General features: G+C 39.8%; 1 protein-coding gene across 3 annotated transcripts; it reads left to right on the top strand.

Annotated features, from left to right (window-relative positions):
- On the top strand, positions 1-27,607 carry espl1 (extra spindle pole bodies like 1, separase). Of its 3 annotated transcripts, none has more exons than XM_004911948.4 (31): positions 1-106; positions 882-983; positions 1,177-2,232; positions 4,157-4,261; positions 4,473-4,593; positions 4,982-5,118; positions 5,376-5,569; positions 5,751-5,993; positions 6,264-6,399; positions 10,261-10,414; positions 11,058-11,197; positions 11,308-11,442; positions 12,131-12,250; positions 12,425-12,596; positions 12,685-12,813; positions 12,916-13,072; positions 13,919-14,028; positions 14,131-15,107; positions 15,783-16,170; positions 16,271-16,444; positions 17,357-17,570; positions 18,297-18,472; positions 18,553-18,680; positions 19,394-19,516; positions 20,403-20,558; positions 21,574-21,744; positions 23,213-23,317; positions 24,486-24,601; positions 25,401-25,484; positions 25,566-25,730; positions 26,952-27,607. In XM_004911948.4, the coding sequence occupies exons 2-31, from the start codon at positions 891-893 to the stop codon at positions 27,151-27,153; spliced, it is 6,381 nt and encodes a 2,126-aa protein (XP_004912005.2). In that variant the 5' UTR covers positions 1-106; positions 882-890; the 3' UTR covers positions 27,154-27,607. The 3 variants fall into 3 exon arrangements, with proteins under 3 accessions (XP_004912005.2, XP_031753065.1, XP_031753064.1); XM_031897205.1 differs by having other exon boundaries at positions 31-51; XM_031897204.1 differs by lacking the exon at positions 1-106 and adding an exon at positions 357-449.
- The last annotated feature ends 37 nt before the right edge of the window (positions 27,608-27,644 follow it).

Below are 27,644 nucleotides of genomic sequence, written 5' to 3'. Positions count from 1 at the left end.
AAGCCGCTGTGGTTGGTTGTGGAGGCAGATTTGAACGCAAGTCAGGCGCGGGTAGGAGAACGGAAACATAGTAGCGAAAGAGCGGATCGGCCAGAGAGAGCCATAGGTATTCCCACCACATTGACTCCCCACACTGCGGGTTTATTAGTATCAGCCATAAGCCCTGTGTTAGTGGCACTGCCCGGGCGGGTAATAGCGCCTAGTTCTGCTCGCTCGGTGCTGCCTGACCTGTAGGAATGTGGGGCGCTTGGGTGCATAACACTATATGGTTCCGTTAGTTCTGCTTCTGGGACGGAGTTCTTTGGTGGAGTGATTTACCTTCCTCCTTCAACTGCTGCTGAACTGAACCTCTATCTTGTTATAGAATTTAAAGGGCTTGAAATGCCATCAAATGGTGGCCTTACACTTCATGTCTTTATCTGTTCTTGGCCACAGCTCTTATTGTTAAGGTTTTTATCCTTTTAATGGGCATTTAACCCCTGTTCCTCTTGTGTCAGAAACAAAACCATTGTATTCTGCGCAGGGTATCTCTTACCTACACATTACCATGAGCCCTATTTCAGCTTCAATGACTACACTGACGCTTGTTATATAAACCATGGAAACATTTCTAAAGCAAAACACACATTAGTGTGGGCAAAGTATATTATATTAACATTCCAAACCCTTTTTAGTGTTGTTAATGGTCCTTAAAGGACTCTATAGGATTATCCAATTGGTCTGCCTTCTCAATGTAACCACAACAATATACAAGTCCTGTGATTATAGCTTGCTGGTTCTGTCTAACTTCTACATTTCTGTTTGTGTATCATTTATTCTGTCTTGACCTGCAAACCCTTTTCAGTTATCTGCAATCTATTGCTATGCTTGTGTTTATATAGGTGGTAAGAATGGCAGGAAATCTAAAGTCTTTGAAGGGAGCTGACTTTATAAAACTAACATCTTCAGTTGAGGAGGTGACTCTCTTGCACTCAAAGCTCAAGGTGAGTTCCCTTCACTGCAGGGGCATTTTTAATGACCATTTATATGCAAGCTTGCTGAAATGTAGGTTTTAGTTGAAAGCGGTATTGTTTCTCTTCCCGGTCGCTGCACTGACTCCAGGTTTTGCTATAACTGTAGTTTAGTCAGTGTGAGCTTCTTATCTACTAAAAAGTTGTCTCTCTTTCTGCATTACAGCTGTGTCTCTCAGAAGTAACTGCCGATCAGTTGCCAGATCAGCGAGTTGTTTGTGATCGCGTTCTTCGTGCCTGCAACCACTGGGCAGGTGATCCGAATTGTCATGTCAGTCACTGGCAGAGCTTAGTGCCCCTGGCAGCTTTGGTATGCCAAGGTTTCTGTGCATCAAGCCCTCAACGTACCCCCTTCTACCTTGAGAAAATTCTGTTTCACCTGCTGAAGAACATCTCTGCACGTGTATCCTCAAGTCATGCCTGTAGTAATCTGTCAGATCTCTTGTATGGCCTTCTAACTGGCTGCCCTTTAGAGCAGCAAAGTGCAGGAGATTTCACAGCTGTGTCAAAGAGCAGTTTTCAGATCTTGTGGAAGTCTGCAGGGGACCAAGAACAGAAGCAAAGTCCTAGCTCTTGTAACAGAGAAGTGCTGAGCCTTAGATTGCATGCACTGCGCTTTTTAATGTTGGCAGAGGGATCTGTATCACATGGGGATGCACCTCAAACTATATCACGCCATGCAAGATGTGCTGCGCTGGCTTTTGAACCCAAGGGTAAACCATGCAGCAAAGAAGAGACATATTTTTTAAGTCAGACACTTGAAGATCTCCTTGTGAAACCCCTGTTAGGACGTGGTACTTTGTCTGGTTCTTGGTCCCGATGCTTGGTTGAACTGACACTAGAGAGATGCCGCAGACTCTGCAAAACCTGCTGCTTCAAGCAAGGACGACATGTTGTTGAACAAGCACGTGGATGTTTAGAAAAGACAGAGAGATGCTGCCATGCTGGGTTGGCACTTTTAACCTTTGCTGTGGACATTCATGAATCTGGCATACCGCCTAGCATTGGTGAAGTTCTGTCTGAAGTGATTGAAACTCTTGATGCTTCCCAATCCTGTGGTGATGGCTGGATGTGTCAGGCACTCAGTGAATGTTTCCAGTTTGCTGTTTCTTCTTTAGATGGGCGTTTCAAGCATTCTGGGAAGCTGAAGGTTGATGACATTTTGAGCCTTGCAAAGTTCCTTGAAAAGCATCACCAGCTTCTAGAAAAGCAAGTGACCAAGGTATGTAGTCCTCTATCGATTGGGAGAATCTAGAGCAGGGGTCCCCAACCTTTTTTTTTTTTTTTACCCATTAGCCACATTCAAATGTAAATAGAGACAAGGACTTGGGGAGTAATATAAGCATAAAAAAAGTTCCTGGTGGTGCCAGTTAAGGGCCATGCTTGGCTATTTGGTAGCCCCTGTATGGTCTGGTAGCCCCTGTATGGTCTGGCAGCCCACAGAAGGTTCTGTTTGGCAGAACACCTGGTTTTTATGCAACCACTTGCCTTCAAGCCAAGAATCCCAAAATGTTTGCATTTTATAGGAGGATTGCTAATTTTTATACATTTGCCACTCTTTATTTAGTTTGACTTATTTACCCCATAACATTGGTTGGAACACTACTGCTTTGCATGCTTTATTTTTTAAAATTTATACCCATGACAATTCTTTTTATATGACCAGTAGTTTGGATTTAACGTCTGTTTATCCAAGCACTAAGTTTGAACTGGGCATTATGGGTAGCAAGAAAAGGCAGCCAATAGGAAGGAAGTAGTTTTAACTTTTTAACTTCCTATTACCGACACAGTATTTGTTATGGCAGGTATCCCATACCTTTGCCAGCTATGTGTACAGCAAAATACCTATAATGCTTTAGTGGTTGTTCTAAGCTAATAGTATGGGGGAGAAGATACTGACCGAAAGTGGCATCCTTTAACAGCCAATGGCTGGCAGAACTTGCTGAAAGCTGAAGTCCTTGTTCTGTCCATTCTGTTCAAAAAGTGTTATAAGAGCGATCAACTCTCAAGTGACTTTTTTTTTTTAGTATAGAAAAGTCACCTGCGGTGGTTTTTCACCTTGGGCTGCAGTGGGTACAAAGAACAAAAAATAGGCATCTTGTAAAGAAGAGACCTTGAGACTTGGGTTAAAGGGGAAGTTTGTTTGGTTTTTTTGGTTTGTTATATACAGTATTAGGGTTGTCTTCCTTCCTGCTGCAATTTAACCATGTTAAAGGACATGTAAACCCAACATTCTCCTATAGTGATGAGCGAATTTTTTTGCCAGGCACTGATTTGCAGTGAATTTCCGCATTTGGCCATTGGTGAATTGTTTCACGGAACTTCTGTGAAAATTTGCAGCGGAAAAATTTGTTGCGGCGCCAAATTGGGCGCCGTCGCGTCAAGAAATAGTGTGGGCAACAAAAAATAATAGCAGCGGCGACAAAAAATAGATGCAGGCAATATAAAAATCGCGCAACAAATGCGTTTCACTAATTTTTCACAGTTTCGCAAATTTTATGGCAAAGCAAAACAGGACAGATTCGCTCATCACTATTATCCTACTATGTATATCATTTGGGCATCATTTCTATTGCATATATCCCCTCCGTTCACCAGCACCGTAACGTTTTCCTAAAACAAATAGCAGCTTTCACCTGACAACCATTTTCCCTTTGACATTACTGTAAAAAAAGGAAGGAGACGGCTAGAGCAGAGTATTCTATACAGGAAGCCAAAGAGCCAAAGTCAGTTCCTAAGGGAGGGGGCAAGTGGGTTAGAAGAGAAGATGGAATCCTAGAAGATTAAGGGGATGCTGCAGCATTACTATTAACCTTTGAACAACCATAGTAGCAGGTAGTTAAAGATTTCAAAAAAGGCTGTTCACTGATTCAGTTTTTTTGTGGGTTTACGTGTCCTTTAAAATTCTAAGCCTGACAGCTACATGACAAAAATAAAAAATAATTCACAATTAAATTCAAAAGTAAACCATTTTTAAAAGTTAATTTATAAAGACAAATTTCACAAATACCACAGGCTACATCATACTTAGTTAATTTAAAGTTAAATTACCCCTTTGACTTTTATAACACCATTTCCAATCTACATATTTACACTATATAAGTATGAGATATTAAACTGAAACTATGTACATCATTTTTTACCAGGTTCCTAAGGATGTGACACGACAACTGAAATCGTTAAAGCAACAGCAATTCAACAGCCTGCAGCAATTCACAAATGCTGCCTGTGCCTTTATGCAGAGCTGCAAGGTAGTAATCACTCTTTCCTATAGTTATACCAGTATGGCCATATTTACACTTATCATTAGTCAGGATGCATCATAGTTGCTATTTAACTACCATAATCCTCAAGGTTTGTACCTATTGTCCATACTGGTACAATATGGAAGGTGCAAGGCCTAGCTTTGTCTGCAAAAAAGCCTTCTCTGATACTGATCACACTACTCTTACTTCTTTGCAGGACAAGGCTAAGGATGGATTGCTATTGCTGCTTGGAGCCTGCAAAGATGCTGTTTCTCGGATGCACAGTTCTCTTCAGGGTCTACCTACTCAAGAAACCACAGAGTTCTTGAACATAACAGGTCTCTGTCAAAGCGTGTATATTTTTTATGATAAATGTAACCCGATGGTTAAACTACAGGCATCCCTAGATTAATGTTGTGTTACTTCAGAATTTTGGAGCTGCCAGTAGTGCTGTTGCAGTTACAGGAGGTTTTTGGTATATAAGGAGTGGCTTGATTTCTCCCTCCTTGTTAAAGGGGTAGTGCACATTTGAGATAAACTTTAAGTATGCTGCAGACAGTGATATTTTTTTTTAACAACCGATGATATAAATGGCAGGCTGTGAGATGAATAGGAGAGGGCCTAAATAGAATAAAATAAAAAAAAAAAAAAGCATAGGCAATTCTATAACATACTTTAAAGTTAACTCACCAGGGTAAAATAACCAATACTTTGTTTAACCAACAGCATCCTGTGTTCATAACTTGGCCTACTGGTTCTATAGCCAGAAGATGCATCAAGAAGCCTCTGACCTGGTATATCCCCTTAATGCATGGCTTGCACAGAGTGCTCCAGATGGGGACCCTGACCTGGCAGTTGAAAGGGTAAGCTCCTGAATGTGTAAGAAGGAAAAGGAGAAAACCTCTTATTTTTGTATCACTCTGCAGCATTTTGAAATGGTCGTTGCAGAGGGAAGCAAACTGACACATCACAACAACAATTGCAAGATTCTTCCCTGCTCTTTTTTGTTTTACTTTACAAACTTTATGTCAAGATAAAAATGCTATGGCTTGCACAAAGGGGGTTTTGATTCTTCTTTGAACGTCATGTTTTGCTCTTTCCTTTTTTGTCCCACTGTTAGTTGCACCGCTGCTACAGACTGCATGTAGAGAGCTGCAGAAAAAGTGGTCAGATTATGAAAGGCCTTGAAGCTGTGGGTCTTTGGCTGCGAGCTCTACGCTCTCAAGTCTCCCAGCATATGGCAGAGCCAGTGGCCCTGTGGGTTAGACTTAAAATGGATGGTGCTAAAAGTGGAGATGAAGACGTAAGGCTGCAGTGAGTGTTGGTTTTTTTTTTTTTTTTTTGGTTAATTCTCGTACCTCCTGTTTGAGCTTCTTTTGACTTGCCAGTATATTCAAGATTTATTTTTGTTTTCTATCTACTAATTAAATTTAGGTACCTGTCCTTGCTCTCATGCCTTTAAGTCTGAGCTTTATTTTGAAATGTTAATCTGCAGTACTCTAAAAGATGGCCTTGTTGATCAGCACGTGGACCCGGAGCTGATGGTATCACTTCTTGCGGAGGAGCTTCAAGGATACAAATCAGTCCATGGCGATACAGGGCAGGAACGATACAATACAATATGTGATCTCCTTGAGCTCTGCCATGAGGACAGCGACCTTAGAGGCCATCGTGCAATATTTCTTCTAGAGCTGGCCCAAGTCTTGTGTTACCATGACTACACTGGACAGACAGACTGGTAAGTTTATGAGGAGCAATTAGCATAAGTAAAATTGGCACTGGGTATAGTCTACTTTTATTGTTGGCAAAAACAGAAATCTGTATGAATGAATGATCAGGTCAAATGCTGCAAAAAAGGGAAAAGCAGATGGCAGCTTAATTTCTGGTGCATATTCAGCACCTTTCCTGGGTGTGTCACTGTCTCTTTAATAACAATACCTTACTGCCATTAGGGGTAGGAAAGCGCCTATTGTAAACTGATGAATGTTACTTATCTATTCATCTCTAGCTCTGCCCTGGATGCTGTTCAGGAAGCTCTTCGACTTTTAAATGCAACTTCAAAACCCACAGAACGTTTGCAGGACATTAAAGCCCAAGCTCTGCTCTGGCAGTATATCTGTACCCTTGAAGCAAACATGCGGGAGGTGAGTTAATGCTTCTATAAGAAACTTCTGAACCATGTTAATGCAGGGCCGCCATAAGGGGGGATTGGGGGTAGTGTTGTGCCGGGCCCCGTGAAATCAGGGGGCCTGGTCACGTTGTCAAAGTTACACAAACTGCATAAGTTATGTATAAAGTTACGCCAAAATGTACCCAATTTACCTAACTTTCGCAAAAACTGCCTAGACTACGTACTGTAACGTACCTAGAAACTTATGTAACTTGCATATCACACAAAAGACAATGCTGAGAAGCTTTCCAGGGAAAAACTCCACTGACCGCTAATTATAAAACTCAGTGAACTGACTGACTTAGCACATTAATTATTCATTTTAACTATTTATATGAACTCTATAATAGAGTAACATCAGCTGATTATATGAGTGTATTGTAATGATTCACTATCAGTGCTACCAGATTAACCCTTTTACTGCCAGCCATTTTGGTCAAAGCGGAACTTGTATTGCCAGACAGTTTTTGAACATTTTGCACTGTTTCACTTTAGGGGCCTTTCCTCGGGGGGACTTTTAGTTTATCAAGGAAAACAATATATCGTTTTTTTCAGAACAACCTAAGCTTTCAAAATATGGTAGAATTTTTGTGTAATTCCAATTCTGTAACAAGATATAGGCTTCTAAATGTCTAAAAATGCAAAAAAAATCAAATTTTCCATAATATAATCACACATACTAGAAACAAAAATTATTTTATGCATGAATTTGGAAAGTCCCATGTCTCCTGAACGTGCCAATACCAAATATATATAGTTTTATGGAGATTTCTCACTTGTATAGGTCAAAAACTCCCAGCAGTACACTACCAAATTCCCAAAGCACTGCTCCAAAAAAACTGCATACTTTGGATTTCAAGGCCAAAATTCCACTAACAGAAGGTTTATCCCAGAAAATTGTACATTTTTGGAAAGAACAGATTCTGGGGAATACAGAATAGGCACAACTGTCTGTCTACTCCAATGCTCCAACTCGCAATGCTTTCCTAAAGTTATTGGTTTTTATCAAAATTTGTGATTTTTTTTAAAAATCGCTTCAAAGCTTCTAGTCTATAGTATCTTATCTCCTACAGGTCATAAAGTAACCAAATAAAACACCCTAAATATGAATGCCTGGGGTCCACTGAACAGTTTGATGCCCAATATGTATAGGTTTACCTAAGTATGTGGCATGTAGGGGCCCGAATGTGAACATACCCCCATATATACTGTCATTTCTGTCATTTCAGCTCCTGCAAAATCAACACATTTACATCATTATATGTGAGATAAAGCTACAAAAAAGTACGCTCACCCCAGAAAGCCATATATTTTTGGAAAGTACACATTCCCCCGAATCTAAAATGGGTACCCATGTCTTTCTACTCCAAAGTACCAAGCCGCAAAGCTTTTCTAAAGTTAGCAATTTTGATGACATTTCCAAAAATCCCCTCAAAGCTTCCATTTTGAAGCATCTTATCTCCCACATAGCATTAGGTACCAAGATAAAACACCCTGAATTTGAACGCCAGGGGTCCACTGAACAGTTTGATGCCCAATATGTATAGGTTTACCTAAGTATGTGGCATGTAGGGGCCCCAATGTGAACATACCCCCATATATACTGTCATTTCTGTCATTTCAGCTCCTGCAAAATCAACACATTTACATCATTATATGTGGGATAAAGCTACAAAAAAGTACGCTCACCCCAGAAAGTCATATATTTTTGGAAAGTACACATTCCCCCGAATCTAAAATGGGTACCCATGTCTTTCTACTCCAAAGTACCAAGCCGCACAGCTTTTCTAAAGTTAGCAATTTTGATGACATTTCCAAAAATCCCCTCAAAGCTTCCACTTTGCAGCATCTTATCTCCCACATAGTGTTAGGTACCAAGATAAAACACCCTAAATTTGAACGCCAGGGGTCCACTGAACAGTTTGATGCCCAATATGTATAGGTTTACCTAAGTATGTGGCATGTAGGGGCCCCAATGGGAACATACCCCCATATGATCTATCATTTCAGCTCCTGCAAAATCAACACATTTACATCCTTTATGTGGGATAATGCTACAAAAAAAGTACATTCACCCCAGAAAGCCATATATTTTGGAAAATACACATCCCCCCGAATCTATAATGGGTAAATATTTCTTATTGCTACAAAGTACCAAGCTGTAAAGCTTTCCTAAGTTTGCAGATTTATATGACATTTCGAAAATCGCATAAAAATGTTGCAATTTGCCGCATTTATCTCTCACAATTTCTTGATAAAGATCAGATAAAGACAAATCACCCCAAAAAGGAACACCAGAGGTCTACTGAACAGTTTGATGCCCAATATGCATAGATATACCAAAGTCTGCGGTATGTACTGAACCCAAAATGAAAATAGCGCATAAGGATTTCTCGCCTGCCAGCTCAGCTTTTGCACACAGAGCCCCCTGTCAGTGTATTATGTGCCAAAACTTCCCCTAACTATACAGATCCCCCACAAAACCATATATTTTTGGAAAGTACACATTCTGACAAATCCAACAAGGGTAAAGAGTCCTTTCTACACCAAAGTACCAATCTGCAGAGCTTTCCTAAAGTTATTGGTTTTTATGACATTTCAGAAAATTGCCTAAAAATGTTGCAATTTGTCGCATTTATCTCACACAATTTCTTGCGTACAAAGGCAAGTCACCCCAAATAGGAACACCAGAGGCCTACTGAACAGTTTGATGCCCAATATGCATAGATATACCAAAGTCTGCAGTATGTACTGAACCCTAAATGAAAATAGCGCATAAGGATTTCTCGCCTGCCAACTCAGCTTTTGCACACAGAGCCCCCTGTCAGTGTATTATGTGCCAAAACTTCCCCTAACTATACAGAGACCCCCACAAAACCATATATTTTTGGAAAGTACACATTCTGATGAATTCAAAATAGGTAAAGTTATTTTTGTACACCAAAGTTACACCTGGCAAAGCTACGCTAAAAACAGATCAGGAATACTTATATAGGGATAAAATGTGATAAAACCACAAAAATTGTGCAAATCAGTGAAACAACAAAATAAGTCACATGACAGTGTAATTAGTGGCCAGAATATCTGATCCAATAGTTACGCTGTCAAAATAAACAGTTTTTAGGTAAAAGAAAATAAAAACAAAGTGGTAAAATGAAAAAAAAAAAAAAAAAAAGCAAAACAAAAAAAACCAAAGTGTTTGTGTATACATGTGTGTACATGTGTAAAAGTTGTGTGATAGTGTGTAAGTGTGTATATGAGTGTAAATAAGTGTATAAAAGTGTGAAAAATGAAAAAAAAATAAAAAAATGCTAAAATGTGTGTGTAAATGTATGTAAGTGTGTATAAATGTATGTAAATGTGTGTATAAGTGTGTAAAAGTGTGTAAAAGCAATAAAAAAAAAAACTCCTTACCTGTTCCTGAAGACCCGATCGCTCCTGGCTCAGTTGGGCCGGCGCTGGGGGAGAGGGAGGAAGCAGGAAGCAGCAGATGTGATGCGATCGCGTCGCAGGACCCTGATGACAGCCCCCCTGGCACATTGCCCAGGGGGGCTGTCATTGTTAGAAGCCCTCTGCAGCGGCGGCACATGCCGCCGCTGCAGAGGGCAGCGCTTAAACGCCAACGACGTATGAGACGTCGTTGGCGTTTAAGCCCTTTTACTGCCAGCACGTATGCCATACGTGCTTGGCAGTAAAAGAGTTAAATACTGTTCTAATCACTGCACTATTCAGTGGCCTGTATGTCAGCTGATGGCTTGAAATATTTTGAAGTCATCTACTGTGAATAAAGTAGCAACCTTTATCTTCTTTTTATTTATTTTTTTTATTTTCTCAGGGTTTGGAGGAGCAAAACCGTAAGGCAAAGTTAGAGGGTCAGAACCAGTGGACAGGTGTGGATTATGAGCCCAACGACCTGAACTATGAAGATAAACTACATGATGACCAGTCTGTCAGGGATGGGATCTGCTTTACATTGGCAGGGGAGACAGGTAGACTACTTTGCCTCAATGGCTGTTTGGTTGTTAATTAATGGCAATTGCACTTGAATATATCATTTCTTAATTGGGCTTTGGACAGTGCAATACAAGTTGTAGAACCTACAACTTTTTTTCATTGACATAGATTCGTTAACTGGTATTTCTACAATCTGCACAACATTAGTTCATACTAAAGGAGGAGGAAAACTACTGAGGTAGTTTATTGCCAATAGATAACACAATGGTGCAAGCTAGATTGCTATATTTATTCTGTAGAATGCTTTACTATGCTTAAGTAAATAGCCCTTGAAGCTCTGTGTTTAAGACGGCAGCTGTCATTTTGCTTGGTCAGATGTAGTATACTTCTCCTGCCTGAGTCTCTCACACACTGCTGGCTGGTAGCTGTCAGCTCAGATTATAGCAGGGAGGGTGAGAGGAGCAGGTTCAAACACATGCCCTGGAGTTTTGGGCTCAGAGAAATAAGTCTAAAGGTGGCCATACACATTCAGATTTTTGTGTTCTTCGAATTAACATTTGGATATCAACTGTACATGTAAATGCAACAATCTAAAACTAACATTCAAACTGAAATTGTAGGATAAAGCCCTAAAAAATGGACAATGTTTTGAACATGAAATATAATTTTTCTTTTTAGGGCCACTGAAGGGGCTAGATGAAGCTCTTGATCTGTGGAGCAGTCTCTTATCCAGCTCACAAGTACAATACTTAAACAGTGCTGAACAAACCATTTTTTCATTGCACCTGCTCGGATCATTGTACAGACTGATGGGAAAAGTAAGTGGATTCAGCAGTCCAAAAATGATATGACTGGATTTTGACTGAACACGTGACAATAAAAAGTATGATTATATCCTGGTTTCATCTGGCTTTCTCTCTACCTGCAGCCTCTGCAATCCATGCAGAGCTTTCAGCTTGCTGGACGCCTGTGCCACTCTCTACAAGATCATATTAAGGAGATTGGGGCTCTCTGCCATCTCACCAAAATTTTATTCTACTTGGAGAGTCCTGAATATGCTCAAGTACGTATGTGTGGCAGCTCTAACTGTTCAACACATCTAGACAGGCACAGTGCACTGTGCTCCAAATATTCATTGTTTAAAGGGGGTCTTAAAATGTTTCTTTAAATATAATTTGATGTAAGCAATCAACAGTCTTCGGGCAATGATACACTAGATGCTTAGTAACTATCTTAGGTATACAGTATTAGAGGAATTAATACAAAAAAGCAATACAGATAATGGGCTATATGAACCACATAAGGGCAATAGACCATTAGTTGCCCCATGTTTTTCCAGCAATAACGGGAATGAGTACTTAACGAAGTAGCCCAAAGTACCCTTAAGAGGCAACATTGAGCTTCTTTGCAAAGCTAAAGTGACGCATATGTTTTCCCACTGGCGATTCCCATTATTGCCAGTGTCTGGGTAAGAAACAGGGAGCTGTGTACTTAAAATACGAGGGCCTATTTTGAAACCCAATCCAGACCTGTAAAAGAGACAGAATAGAGTTAAAATATATAAATAACACACTGGCTGTGAGGAGAGAGCAGGTGATATTGAAAGAAGTAGTGGTTGGTGGCCAATGTTTTGTGGTTTAAAAGACAAGAAATGAGATGTGTGACCATTTTTGTTCTCTTGAAACACAAGCATGTTCCATATTGCTAATGGTAAAGGAATGCTTTGTTGAAAGCTGTTATTTTATTTCCAGGTTATCCTTCAGAAGGCAGAGGAGATCTTAAAACGCGCTGATCGTACTAGTGAAAATTACACTCTGGCTGAGCTATCCTGTCAGCTTTTGCGTAGTCATCTCTGCAGGGTCACACGTCAGGTATGCTGATGTCTGAAGGTGCTAGTACTTTCTCTTGTCTGATTCCTGTTAAAGCACAATGTTTATTAAACCTAGATTTCTATGTAACTATCCGCCACTGAATCCCACATATTGATAGGGTTTATGGCTCTGTACATGTAAGATTCAATATGGCTAACATTACATTTGGTGCAGGTTAAGGAAGGGGTAGAACTGCTTCTGGGTCTTCTTCAGCACCCTTCTCTGCAGAAATCATCAAAGGCATGGTACCTTCTCAAAGTACAAGTTCTTCAAGAGCTTTCATTGTTTCTCATGCTCCCATTAGAAAACTTAACCTCTGATCTATACAGGCAGTTATGGGCTCATGGTGAGTTGCCTTAACATTGCTTTAATACTGTCACTTAGGAAATGCATATTTCTGAATTCTTGTTTTAATTTTTTCCCTACATAAACAGGGTGTCATAATCCTGAGACTGCTCTGACAGAAGCCCATAAGCTGCTAAGGAGCATCGTCCTCCTCCTTCTTGGAAATGATGTTTTGGCTTCCCCTAAAGGTTCTTCAGAAGTGCGTTTTGTGGATAATGGTATGTAGATAGAGGTGGCAAATGGCACTTGAGAGTTTATTTTTATTATACTAATGACCTAAAATCATTGTGGCTGAGTTTGCTTTCTGTCCTTCCACATAGGAGAAAACCTTCTTCAAAAATGGCAAGTCCTTGCTGATCTCCTCAGCTGCACCCATGATCTAGTGAAGACTCTTGGCCGTATGGGCTGTGTTTCAGAAGCCAAGTCATTTTGCCTTGAGGGACTCAGAGTGGCCAAAACTCTGCAGAGTATGCGGCAGTAAGTACATATAACTAGGTTCTGTTTCAGTGTCTTTGCTTGGAAGCTAATGTCCTTTGCATTGTAATTTATTGTGCACTTTAACAAGTACATCATAAAGTGTATTTAGTGTGTAACTGTCAGTGTGTCAGGTTGTTGCTCTTATTATCCTATAAGGACACAGAAACCAGTACATGTCTTCTGGGACGTAAGGCATAAACACATATTACTCTGTTTTTGTTAGATTTGTTCCATTTGAATCAACGTTTTCATTTTATGTGCCAGCTGGCTAATGGCCATATCACTGTCATTGGCTCTCAGACTGACAATAACCTGGATGGCAGTTATGCCACAACAACACATTATAGAGCAGTTAGCTTGTATGTGCCATAACCCTAGCTATCTTGACATGGTAAGTCATGTTATTTCCCATTATCCTTGGTTTTATTTTTTATACCATTTTCTTGGTGCTTTGTCACAGTAACCTTAGTAATGGAAAGGTCACTTTGCAAAACATTCAGTGTGCATCAACCTTGAAGGCCTAAGCATCATCCACTATAAAGCGACCTGTATAAATCTGATCAGTGACCTTTTGTAAGTCTAATTTTAAGCCTTCCTTGACCATCCAGTTCCCCCAGTTATCTATTGTATTTTCCAACATCATGTTCTTTTATAAAGTGTGGCTTAGCAGCTATTTATAGATGTAACAAGTAAATTATTGATTAATCCAGTAGCAACATTTGTTATACGTGTATCCACTGCACTGAATAGGTTTGCCTTTGGAAGACCATTAATAGTATATAACTTCTCAGACTGCAAAAGGATGGAAAAAAAGAATTATTTTTAAAGCAGTCTTTCCCTTTGTAGCTGCGCTGATTTCCTTGTGAGAAAAGCAGAACTAGAGACTCTGCGCTCAGAAACTCAGCTCTGTGAAGAAGATTTGCAGTATGTGCTGTTCCTAATGGAGTCCTGTACAGGTAATCATTTCTGCTTTCCCTTTTGCTGCTAAGTACAATGCAGTGCTCTTGTTAACCATGGGTTTTTATGTTTTTTTTTTGTTTTTTTTTTTTTTGCTTTAGATTTTGCAGCCAAAAGTAAACAGAAGGAGGTCAAAATAAAGCTTTGCAAAGGGAAACCATTTCATAAGGTGGACATTACAGAAACACCTCCAAGTCCCCCTAAAGATGATTTTCTGAAGGCAGTAGATCTTCATTATGTAGAAACAAGGGATTTGTCAAAAGCCCCTGAATCTCCAACATGCAAGCCTTCCCTGGAAAAGAACCTTCCACATTTTTTGTCTCATACACAGGACTGCACTTGCCCTCTATGCTCTGATCTTGTACTGTCCTTGCTTTGCACCCAGTGGTTGGTGGCTAAGGCAGAGAATAATACTCAGAGCAGAGGTTTGTTAAAATCAGCCCTGAAAAGATGCAAGGCACTAACCCAGCGCTTTTCTGGTATTGTTCAGGAAATACTTGGTAAGGGAGTCACCAAACCAGCAGTTCTAGGAGTTGCATCTGAACTTATGGCTAGAGTGTACCTGGCCATGGCATCACAGAGCCCCTCTAAGCTTCCAGAAGAGACCCTGGAGGAAGGACTTAGTTTTGTGTCTTCACGCCAAGCAACTCTTCCTAAGCACTGGAGAGCGGGCCTTCTTCTGGCCAAAGCTTTGTGCTCTATATATAATCTGGCTGCTAAGCATGGTGGCTGTGTTGCAGATATGTTTGTTCAATTATGGGGCTGGCAGCCACATCAGAACGGCAAAAAAGCAGCAGACCTCAATCACAGGAACAAGACAACCGCTAGCATTACAAAGAAAAAAACTAAGAAAATGTCACTGGATGTCCCAAGTTCATTCCCCTTTGAGGACTCGGACACTGAGCCTCCAAAACCTCACACAACTCCCACCCAGAAGAACCTTCCAGCAACTGAAGCAAGATCTGTTACTTCTACCCTCCCAAAGAAAAGCTCTATTACAGTTTATAATGAAGAATCCCCCATGCCTGAAGTATTACCAAGAGCACCAAGAAGGCGCAAAACAAGAACAGTGCTAAAGGTTGGTATTTATTTCATAGCACAGCATTCAGCCTAAAATAATTACGTAAGGGAACCACATATTTGTAACACTAAATGAATACGCTGATAGACATAAATACATACACAATTTTATTTCAATTTTTAAATGTGCTAAAGTTGGTGTGGGATCCATTATCCAGAAGCATCGGACCTGGTGTTTTACAGATCTGGGATCTTTCTGTAATTTAGCACACTGTGCCTTATGACTGCTAGAAAAACAAAAAAAAAAACTAAGACTTAAAAACCCCAAAAGGATTGTTTTGCCATCAGCATTGGAAGTGTAGTAGTACAGTTACCATCAGGTACAAAATACTATTTTATTACAGAAAAAGTCAATTTTAAAATTGTTCCTGAGCTTTTCTCATAATGGGTTTCTGTACAACAGGATCCCCTAACGGGTAATTTTGTTCCCTTTTCTAAAAAAGACTGGCGCTTTTTTAAAAATGAATATTGTAGTAACCCTTCTATTTTTGCCAATGCTATGAAATTTGCAGAAATGTAAAATAGACCCTGCCTATTGTAGTATTGGAATATGCATTTGATTTTTTTGGGTCTGAAGTGAATGACTCCTCATTGTAGCAGTAACTTATCATAAAATGGGCCATGATAGTGTGATAAACATATTCTCTTAAATATTTTTATTATCTCACGACAGGTTGATTTTAGTGACAGTGACTTGGAAGTGCCAGATAATCCTGAAAAGGAGCCAGTGTCAAACTGCAGGAAACAAGCTGTACAGACTAAATCAGCAGGTCGAGGTCGAGGTCGGGGGAGGAGCAGTGTTGCACAGGCCCCACTTGATGACTCTGATGATGATGTTACAAATAAGAGTAAGACCAGGAAAAATAGACCCAGCACAAGGAGGGGACAGAAAGAAAGTAGCCCAACTAGGCCAGTGCGGAGGCGCCAACAAGTGACAATGGATGTGGCTCCTAAAGAAGTAGATGTCTTAAGATCTATAGAGGAAGAACCTGACTGGACGCTGGATGTCAGCTTCGAAGAGCTGAGGGGTTCTGATACAGAGCAAAAGAAAACACTTAGAAGTGAGTCTGAATGTTTAATTCATAATATAAGACTATTCTAATTTTGTATGTGTAAGAGGAGAATTGGATGTGTGAACATTTTTTTTTCTGTTGCACCCAGCTGGTCGGAAGGGTCAGAAGTCTAAGAATGAAGGGTTGGTGACAGAATGTGAAGTGCTAAGAAGAGATGCTGGAGGGGAACACTTGTGTTGGACCCCGAATATGATAGGAGGAGAAACTGACCTCAACCCATTTAGCATCGCAGGAAATTCATCTTCTCTACCTGCTACTTTCAGTAAGGTTTTTCTGGGGCCTACAGATGTATGTATGTATGTATGTATAACTTTATTTATAAAGCTCTACTTATGTACGCAGCGCTGTACAGTAGAATACATTAATATAAACACGGGTATTAAAATAGATAAATACAAAGTATTACAATAAGCACAAATAAATACAAGATACAGTTGCAATAAGTTAAGAGTCAAAGACACAAGAGGATGGAGGTCCCTGCCCCGTAGAGCTTACAATATATATGGAAGGGTAACTTACAGACACAAATAGGCAAATATAAGTGCTGTAGGTCACAGTGGGTGATATTACAATATAAGTGCTAGTTCCCTGGTCAGGTGCAGTGCGAGTGCTCCAAAAGGTAGTCTTTTAGTTTGGTTTTAAAAAGACTGAGGGAGGATTCTCTCCGGAGGAAATCATGGAGGACATTCCAAATGTAAGGGGCAGCAAGGCAGAAAGGTTTAAGGCGGGCAATAGTAGTAGTAGTAGTAGTGGGGGGGGGCGCAACCAAATGATTGCTCTGCGAGGAACGAAGGAGTCGGCCAGGAACGTACAGAGACACAAGGGAAGAGATGTAGTGAGGAGCAGACGAATGGAGGGCTTTCAAGGTTAAGAGAAGGAGTTTGTAGGATAACTGTTTTTTCTGCCTTAGATTAATTAACTCAAAAAAGTAATAAAGTGCAAGTGAACATTAACTTTGTGGTTTAGACCAAAGCTCCCTCCCTGTGCAAGGAGTATAATGAACTGTTTTTTATACATAAGAGTGCACTGGAAGTGAAATGGGGGAGGTAGGGCATAATTACTCCAAGCTTGTTGCTCATACTGGGAAGCAGAATTATTTCTACGCACCTTGTTTTGGGTGTGAAATGGGTTAATATCAAGATAATCCTTAATTCCTATGTGTTTTTATTATTAGGTGCCTCTGACCTGAGTTTAGTCTCCTCCCTTCTGCATGAGGCTCTGGAGTCAATAGCTCACTTTCCACCAAGCACCCTCTATTCCAGGCTTTGCCGACTTCTTGCCCTGTGCAGAGGAAGACAAGATCCATATGTCACGGCTCTTCTAGTTAGCGAGTCTGTTTCCATTACATTGAGGCACCAATTGCTGAGCGACATTCACCGGAAATTACGGTTAGTGCCATTGTGTAGCAGCCATAGACCATTAATTGTTCTCAAGACAATAGTGTTCTGTTGATTTTTTGACATGTGCTTTATAAAATGTATTATTAGGAGTATTACTCCACATATGTAATAAAAGGCACAGGTGCAGTAATCGGTAGCAACCAGTAAGTTGTTTGCTTTTAAATGTGATTTAGACTATATGCAACCATTTAGACCTGTAGCAAATTTTGCACCTTTTATTACATAACCTTATTAGTCTTTTGGTTGCTGCACCAAAAAATGAAAGTGTATAAAACTAAATGAAATCTAAGGTACTGCTGCCCTGCACTAGTAAAAGCTGTGTGTTTCAGAAACACTACTATAGTTTATATGAATACAGCTGCTTTGTATTCATAGGGGCAGATATAGAAATTGAATAGGGCTAAATGGCAAAGTTTACATAGCCGATAAGCTCCGTAAAACACCATTGTATTATATAGTTATCCATTATGTAACCTGTGGCTTTTCTCCTTTTTTTTTTTTTTTTTTAGCTTCAATGGCTGCCCCTATGGCTACACAACAGCTTACTTATTTAAACTATAATAGTGTTTCTGAAGCAAACACACAACTTTTGCAGGGCAACACTACATTATATTTTAGTTACTTTAAAGCACTTTCATTTTTCGGTGTTACTGTTCTTTTAAGGGCAAGGTTAGGATTAGTGCAAGTCATCACACTGCACTTTGCTTATTGCAGGAAAATACGGAGAGAAGGCTCAGGAGATGTGTGTGACAAGTTTCAGGATCTAACTCTGGAGGATCATAAAGATGCTCAGGTTCAGCACCTCTCCCAGCTAGAGGAGATCTTCCAATTCCCAAAACAAGCTCTGGACGTACAAAGGTTCCAAGAGCAACTACACCAGATCCCCGCAAGTATGTTGAATGCAAACTATAAACTGCATATGAAACCACATGTATTACACAAACACTAAACTACTCTTCATACTTCACAGATACAACAATGTGTATATTGACCTTGGTGGACTCGCAGACAAGAATGCCTGGTGATACTATACTGCTTACTAGACTGGTTCGAGGAAGACCCCCTGTCACAGTCCAGATTCCTACTGCTCATCTGAAGGTAAAATAAACGAGTTTTTGTTGTGGAAGAGACACTTGGCTACTTAAAAGGGTTTGTAAATCCAACAACAGAAATTTGTCTAATGAAATAAGGAAAAATATATTAATCGGCATTCCAAAATTCATTCGTTAAAAATTCTTAGTGGTCTTCAACTGTAAATTTTATTTTATGTCAAACGGTGTCTGTCACTAGCAATTTTCTGCACTCATTGCAGAATCAGTGTTGCAAAGCAATAGGTTGAATCCCCAAGCTCGTATAAAAGGGAACTGAAAAATCATTGTCTTGCTTGGTGCTGGCCTGTAAATTTCATTTATGTGGCTATTTTTAACTCAGTGTGCCCCTCATGATTTCCTATTGCCCACTATGGGTCCAATTCCACTGGCATCTATGAAATGTATTCTAACAGCTAGCATTAAGTTAAGTATTTTATACATTTTTAAGCTGGCCATACTTTGGTCAGTATTGACTGCCAGCTATGCTGTTGCTGACACCTGATTAGGTAGCTTGTTGACATGTGTGGAGCCATAATGATGGCCTTCCCAGCTGTTTAATGTTAGGGCAGTCCATTCAGGTGATTGCTGCAGCCCATGGATGCTGTCCTGCCTCAGTTGGTTTTCATCTCCCAAGATAGTGTCTTGGATTCCAATCTACACTGGTACCTGTTCAGGGGAAAAGCAAAGCTCTTGATTCCCATGACACATTTGCTATTATAGGTGTCCATAAGCTCTACGTTGCAAGAATTTGATGAAATCCAAAAGCAGCAGAAGGCTGTCAACAACCTGACAGACAAAAAGGAATGGTGGGAAGGGCGCATGGAGTTGGATTGTCGAATGAAGGTAAAAGGATATATTTTTATATATACTTTTTTTTTTTTTAGTAAGGTGGATAACCAGTGTTTGTCTAAAGAGGTTTAAGTATACAAGTTGTTCCACTTAAATATCAAACATAGGTAAAATAAAAACCAACAAAAAACATAATAAATACCCTGTATTTATCGTCTTGTGAGGGAATCTCCCATTTAATTAAAATCAAGTAGCTGGGAGGAAAGTTGGCTCCCCTTAGAGAAAGTTGGTACTGAAAGATTAGCAGTTAGAAAAAAGTGCCACCACTGACTAGTGATCTGTAGGGAGAGTAGTAGTCAGCACCAAGCCTTGTGATTAGTTAGAAGTAGTGCAGGTTCCCCAATGGCCACTTTCCATCGGCATATCCTGGTACAGAAGAACAGGAACAGCACCTCTTGTCTTTGTAGATTAAAATGCCTTTATTGCAACATTTTTTTGGGGCAAACAACAATAGCAGCAACGTTTCAGGTCACAAGACCTTTTATCAAGCATATTGTGAAGGTTAGGTTGTTCTATAAGTAGAGCATCAAGTTGGGTAAAGGTTGCTACGGCACTAACAAAAACAGCCAATCTGTATCCTGGATACAGCAAAAGATTGTAATGGTGGGTTATTCTTGAAATGTCAGGCTGCCAAGAGCACACTGTCTGGCTAAGGGGAAAGGATGCTGTTCTTATTCTGAAAGTGTATTGCCTTATCCTGGGCAGAACTTTGCCCCCAGTGTTTTGTGCGTCTCCAGAGGACATAGGGGATTATGGGATATGCATGCGAGACAAAATTGAAACTAAACCTGTGTGAAGCCTTAGTCTCTGTTCATTTTAGTTTTCACACTGTGTAGTCATGTAACCTTCTCCAATAACCTTTCTTTCATTCCATTATAAGGCTTTAATACGTTTACTAGAGGAACAGATTTTGGGCTGCTGGAAAGTGTTGCTAAGCTGCCCATGCTCCAGTGATGCTGTCATAGAGGAATGTGACCGGCTTTCACAGACACTGTCAGATTCTGGCTGGGGAAGAACAGATCCTGAACTCCTGAAGGTAACACTGAAAGGTTTATTGCTTAAAATGATCATAAACAAAGAAAAGTCATCTGTGGTACTTGATGTTGCTTTAAAGGGCCATAAAATAGTGATGCTTATTTTCTATTTCCGTTTAAGGAAAAGGAAAGTCATTTCGGCATTTTACTGCCAAAAGATTAGCCACATTAATGCCACCTAGAAACCTATATTTATTCTGCAGAAAGCATTACCATACCTGAGTAAAGAGCCCTAGAAGCTCCCTCTGTTTAAGTTAGCAGCTGCCATTTTAGCTTGGTCTCCATAGCTTCCTGTGCCAGCTCTAGCCGTTGGCAGTTCATATCACACATTCTGATGGGAGGGGGAGTGAATTTTTATGAACTGTTATGGGTGGGGGGAGCAGGAGAGAGCTGTGCAGACTCCGACCCCAGGAATGAAGGATTTTTCTGAGAGAGGAAGTCAGATACCAAATCACTTAATTGGTCTTTGATGAACTGATGCCTGTGTGCCTCTCCTACACTTAGGGGCATAATTATTGTGCTGTGTAAAAGTAATTCGCCGGAAAAACAGTGTAAAAAGCTGTAGTAAAATAAACAGAGAAAATCGCCATCCGAACACCAGATTTTACGCTGTAATAGTGAAAGGAAAAAACGTGTAAAAAAATTACGCCAATTCTATGCCGCTTTTTACACAGCGAAGCCTGTCAATGTGTGGCAAATTTTCTCACCATATTTTACACAGCGTAATAAACATGCCCCTTAGGGTTGTAAATGTTGGGGTTTCTGCAGTAAGCCCATGTATAGGAGAGCCTTAGCTAATGGGAGATCCATAACAATGCACATATAAACTGCTTTTACTCTATGAATGCATTGTTGCAGTATGACAAGATAGAAGCGAGTCTAAATGTGAATTCAAAATATTTTTTGATGCCTGAAACTGATTTAAGACAAAATGTCAAAATAGTTTTTCTGAGCACATTTTGCAATTTAAATGAAAAGTTAATGAGTCTGAAACAAAGCTTGTTCTCCATGTTACAGATTTTGCTGAGTTGTTGCCATTTCCTAACCCCTCACCTTATTCAGTCCTTCATCCACGGATTTGGATTTTCAAAGCCTGAGCAGGCTCAGGAGCTGGTACAAAGTGCCGCAGAGAGACTTAAAGCGGGCACAGAACAATCAGAAGGACATCTGGTGCTTGTGCTGGATAAGGTATGTAGTAAAACTATTCCAGGAATATAGCAGCATAAAACACAACTAAGTTATCGTCTTTACCTTACACTCTTAGTATCCCCATGGTATTAAGGATTTGAATAAAGCTAATGTCCCCATGAAATTTCATAAGATTTTGGGCCCCTGGACAGATATATAGCCCTTAGACACAATACACGATAATACTGATGAAAATTGGAAAACTGGGCAGCAAACTGGAAAATGAGGTTCAATGTTGATAAGTGCAAAGTTATGCATTTTGGTAGGAATAATATAAACGCGAACTATCTACTGAATGGTAGTGTGTTGGGGGTATCCTTAATGGAGAAGGATCTAGGGGTTTTTGTAGATCACAAGTTGTCCAATTCCAGGCAGTGTCATTCTGTGGCTACTACAGCAAATAAAGTGCTGTCTTGTATAAAAAAGGGCATTGACTCAAGGGATGAGAACATATTTTTGCCGCTTTATAGGTCCCTGGTAAGGCCTCACCTTGAGTATGCAGTGCAGTTTTGGGCTCCAGTCCTTAAGAAGGATATTAATGAGCTGGAGAGAGTGCAGAGACGTGCAACTAAACTGGTTAAGGGGATGGAAGATTTTAACTATGAGGTTAGACTGTCGAGGTTGGGGTTGTTTTCTCTGGAAAAGAGGCACTTGCGAGGGGACATGATTACTCTGTACAAGTACATTAGAGGGGATTATAGGCAGTTGGGGGATGTTCTTTTTTCCCATAAAAACAATCAGCGCACCAGAGGTCACCCCTATAGATTAGAGGAACAGAGCTTCCATTTGAAGCAGCGTAGGTGGTTTTTCACGGTGAGGGCAGTGAGGCTGTGGAATGCCCTTCCTAGTGATGTGGTAATGGCAGACTCTGTTAATGCCTTTAAGAGGGGCCTGGATGAGTTTTTGAACAAGCAGAATATCCAAGGCTATTGTGATACTAATATCTACAGTTAGTATTACTGGTTGTATATATATATAGTTTATGTATGTGAGTGTATAGATTGGTTGGTATAGGTTGTGTGCTGGGTTTACTCGGATGGGTTGAACTTGATGGACAATGGTCTTTTTTCAACCCTATGTAACTATGTAATGTTGATCAATGATATGCTTTTCATATGTTATTGTATATACTGCTTTTAACCTTACAAATTGTTATCCTTTATTATATGCAAGGCTATTTTGCCCTATATCAAACAGTTCAGATCATGATCAGAGATGTAATGACACTGGCACTGTGGAATTTTTATTGAAAAAGAAGAAAAAAAAAAACTAAAGAAATTGCCAGGTCTATCTTGACGTTATGACATAGGCAGGGCCAGCTTTATTTAACCACACCCTTAGATGTATGTGCATACTTTAGAAAAAAAAATGTGTGTATAAAGAATTATTCTACGAGAGTGAATTATATTTCCATAAACGGTCTCTTTTTACAGCCTAATGTGTTGCCTTTTGTGCATTTTGCTTATAGCATCTCCAGAAGCTTCCGTGGGAGAGCATCCCCTGCCTGCAGAAGCAGTCAGTCACAAGGCTTCCATCTCTACGCTTCCTTCTCAGCTATGGCTTGCAAAGGAAGGTGAGTTTTCTGGAATTTTGTATCCATCACACAGGCAACAAACTGTCATTTTAATTGCAGTTTATATATAAAAATCCTAATGTGTACATGAAATTCAATTTTACATTTCCATCTTTAAAACTGGTTTATTTTATTGTCCCACCAATTTGAATTTCAGTATGTACTTTTCCTGGATTTTACACTATGCTTTTTTGGCAATTCACACTAAATGTGTCACGGTTTTACTAAAAATGTTTCTTTCTGTAAATGTTTTTAGTAACTGTTTTAAATACTAACCAAATGCATATCCTACCCTGTCCCACTCTGTATGTAGTGAATTCCAGTCAGTTTGCACCTTCTGTGCTCATCCACAAATCACTTACTTAAGGTTGTTCTTCTGATATTTTAGTTGCCTTGCAAAATCATTGAGGTTGTGGTGCAACTTTAATGCTTACATTTTTAAACCTTTAAACGCATTATTGTATTGCAAAAAATACTACCAAAATGGCATTATTTGTACTGCATATTTCTCCATTTGCCAGCACCATCACATTTTCCTAAAGCAAATAGCAGCTTTCACCCGGTGGCCATTTTTCCTCTCATACATAATCAGATACATTTCAATCTGCAAACTGCCTACACACACAGACCCTTATTCAGCATACATTTCATCAAGAATACAGGCTCACACAGGCACAACTGTCTCTGATAAAAGTTTTGCTTTGTTTGAGTTGAGCTCAGGAGAGTTGGTTGGGAGAAAAAAAATGAAGCTGACAGCTAGAGCTGAGATTCTATGGGAACCAGCAATGCCATCTCTTTACTGGCTGCTAGACTGGAGGGCGTGTTTAGTAATCTGAGCTTAGAACAACGGAGCATGCCCACAAGCCATAAGTTAAAGCAAATTCCTGAGGGGGGGAGGCGAGTGGGTTACAGGAGGAGAAGGAAATCGGTGATTAAGGAGATGTTGCACCCTTACTATTAACCTCTGGACAACCAAAGTGGTATTGAAAGTTTTCAAAGAGGCTGTTCACTGATTACATTTTTGTGTGTGGGGTTTACATGTCTTTTTAAGTTACTAAAAAAAAAAAAATCAGCCCAAGAGGTGCACACTAGGAAACAAGTAATCTGTACATGTATGGGACCTGTTATTCAAAATGCTTGGGACCTGAATATTCTTTGCTTTTTGCAGTACCAGCCTGAGACAACTCTAATGAAAGGAGTTGACCCAAAGCAAGCCTTTTATGTCCTTAACCCTCATGCAAACCTGCCAGGCACCGAGGAGCGCTTCAGGGACTGGTTCAAAAAGTAAGTGTGTGTGCGCAGACCGCTGATATTTGCAAGTGGGTTATCCATAGGAGTCCACATATCACAACAGACCACATTAAAACCAAGAGATTTTATTTAACAAAATGACCGAACAGTTGATTTGTCTGCAGCAGGAATGCTTAAGTCTGATGCTCACTCTCAGCACAATTAATGAGAATCATTACTACAAGGGACAAAGCTTAAGCAACTTCCAGACTCATTTGGTTACCGCACCTTTTGAAGCGGACAAGTAGTTACAATGGATGTAAGAAAGATAAGCAAGTAAAATATTGATTTGGTTGCTGGGGTCATTGACTTTGACAACGAGAGCTTTTTCAGTTACAGGCTAGAAATCTACAGAGTAGGGTGAAAATTCACACACTTTACAAAATAATGAAGATTGAAAAACAAATTGAAAGCTGCTTATAATAGGTAGCTCTATGGTATAAAGATGAGCTTCTCTTTTAACACCTAAATTGTTACCCAAAAGTGTTCTACAAGCAAACATCACTTCCCTACTTTACATAAAAGCAAGCTATTTATATCTGTTGTGAAGCAATGAACTATTTACATTTAGATAAGTAACTCTGAGTGGGACCTCAACTTGGCAATTTTCCTAATAAAAAGGAGCATTTTCTTGCTAAATCCTTGTGGTAATACCACACTACTTCACTGGAAGAGGGAGCTTTATTACTTGCTTATAGTGCCAGTATATGATCTTTATTGCACACCCACAAGTAATATGATATGGTATATTTATTATCATTTATATTGAATTTGTGTTGTGCTTTGATTACAGTGAACCTGGGTGGAAGGGAGTAATCAGATCGGCTCCAAAATCTGAGATGATTCAGTCTGCACTGACAAAGAAAGATCTCTACATGTAAGTGTGAGGCAGATACCACTGAGTGTGGGACCACTGGCAGGCACTAAGGCCTATTTACACTGTTCTCTCTCTTTGCAGCTATGTTGGGCACGGTGCAGGGGCACACTTTTTGGATGTACAGACACTCCAAAGGTTACACTGCAATGCTGTGGTTTTGCTTTTTGGGTGCAGCAGTGTTGCCCTTGCAGTTCGGGGAGATCTGGAAGGTGCAGGAATTGTTTTAAAATACCTTATGGCCGGATGGTAAGTTGAAGACCTTTTGTGAAAACTTTTAGTGCTTGGTCTACATTGTATTCTATTCATAGTAAATAAATGTGCTCACCCTTGTAACAATCTGGCCCAGGTGCAAACTACCAGAGCCCATAGCTTAAAGAGGGCAAAAAAACTAAACAACGGACTAAACACGTTAATATAAAAAAGAAGTATCCATTTTTATTTTTCTACCTTTCTGGTCAAATGTAAATTAAAAAGTCTTGTCCCACCCCTTTTGCATACTTCCAATTCAATGCTCCTTTCGCTAGGTCTCAGGTCCCGCTGGCGCTTTCCAGAAGCTAGACTGCATCTACTTAGACAGGACTGGGAGGGCAGACATGGGAAGCCCTCTTGCTGATGTCATTTTGGCACCCATGTCCGTCCCACCCTAACTGTCCTTCCTGTTGTTTCCGCATGCTGATCACCTTCCACCTGCCAGCCTTCCTCAAGTCCTACATGGCCCACCCTAAGCCCTGATTGTTGTCCTTGCTGCCTTTGACAGCCAATGACTTAAAGGAACAGTAACACCAAAAAATGAAAGTGTATAAAAGTAACTAAAATATAATGTGCTGCTGCCCTGCACTGGTAAAAGCTGTGTGTTTACTTCAGAAAGTCTTCTATAATTTATATAAATAAGCTGCTGTGTAGCCATGGGGGCAGCCATTCAAAGGAGAAAAGGCACAGGCACTTAGCAGATAACAGATAAAACACTATTGTATTCTACAGAACTTATCGGTTATCTGCTATGTAACCTGTGCCTTTTTTCCAGCTTGAATGGCTGCCCCCATGGCTACACAGCAGCTTATTATATAAATTATAGTAGTGTTACTGTAGCAAACACACCAATTTTACCAGTGCAGGGCAACAGTGCATTATATTTGTATTACTTTAAAGCTCTTTTATTTTTTGGTGTTACTGTTCCTTTAATTAAAAAACCCATACAGTAATAGGGGATCATCTTGTTAATAAAATATGCAGAGTGTTTATTGGTGACTTCTAATATCCTCATTTTTTAATAGAGGGCGCATTTATTATAATACACAAGTTCCAGTGAGTCATGTTACAAATTACATTGCTAAGCACTGTTTATAAGGATATATTTTGCAGGATATTCATGGCTCTTGTGTGATATATATCTGTGTCTATCGTGTGTTTTATTTCACAGCCTATATGTTCTGTCAGTCTGTGGTTTTAATTACTTGATTTCTTCAGCCCTTTAGTTCTTGGCAACCTATGGGACGTCACTGACCGTGAGATTGACCGCTATACCGTAGCATTTTTACAAAGTTGGCTCAAGGCAGGATCTGGAGCTCCTCTCTTGAAATACCTGTCAGAATCCCGCCAAGCTCCCAAGCTGAAATACATCATTGGTGCAGCTCCTGTAGCTTATGGCTTACCAGTGGCCCTGCGATAGCATCATTGTCATGTGGGACTATATTTTTACATATTATATTTATACCTTTTACAGAATGAAAGCCATGTAGTTTTTTTAATAAGATGAGTGTCCATAGTTTGGCTTTTCTGCCAGCTGAGGGCAGAGTTATGATATTTATTCCTTGGCTTACTTATAAACATACTAGTTCTTGCCAGATCTTGCCCTCTTTGATTTACCGACTAGCAGCAGTGGTTTTAGCCAATTTGCTATTCAAATATGTATAAATATGTCAATGTTTATAAGTAGGGTTGCCCATATCTTTTGGCACAGAGTCATTTCTAATAAAGGGTGTATATACAGCTGTTCTCAGGTTAAATGATTTTATTCCTACAGAGTTGTACTCTCTTTTAAGAGTGAATATTTAACATATATTTATTGCATAAGGGAAACTATTGAGTAATATAAATGTGTAATAAAGTTTGGAGTGTTTTTATGTTGGTGGGTTTTTTTTTTTTTTGTTTTTGCATCTG

The sequence above is a fragment of the Xenopus tropicalis genome, chromosome 2 (genome assembly GCF_000004195.4).
Source record: "Xenopus tropicalis strain Nigerian chromosome 2, UCB_Xtro_10.0, whole genome shotgun sequence".
Taxonomy (NCBI): Eukaryota; Metazoa; Chordata; class Amphibia; order Anura; family Pipidae; genus Xenopus; species Xenopus tropicalis.
Note: the sequence above shows the minus strand (reverse complement) of the source record. Positions and strands in the feature narration are given on the sequence as shown.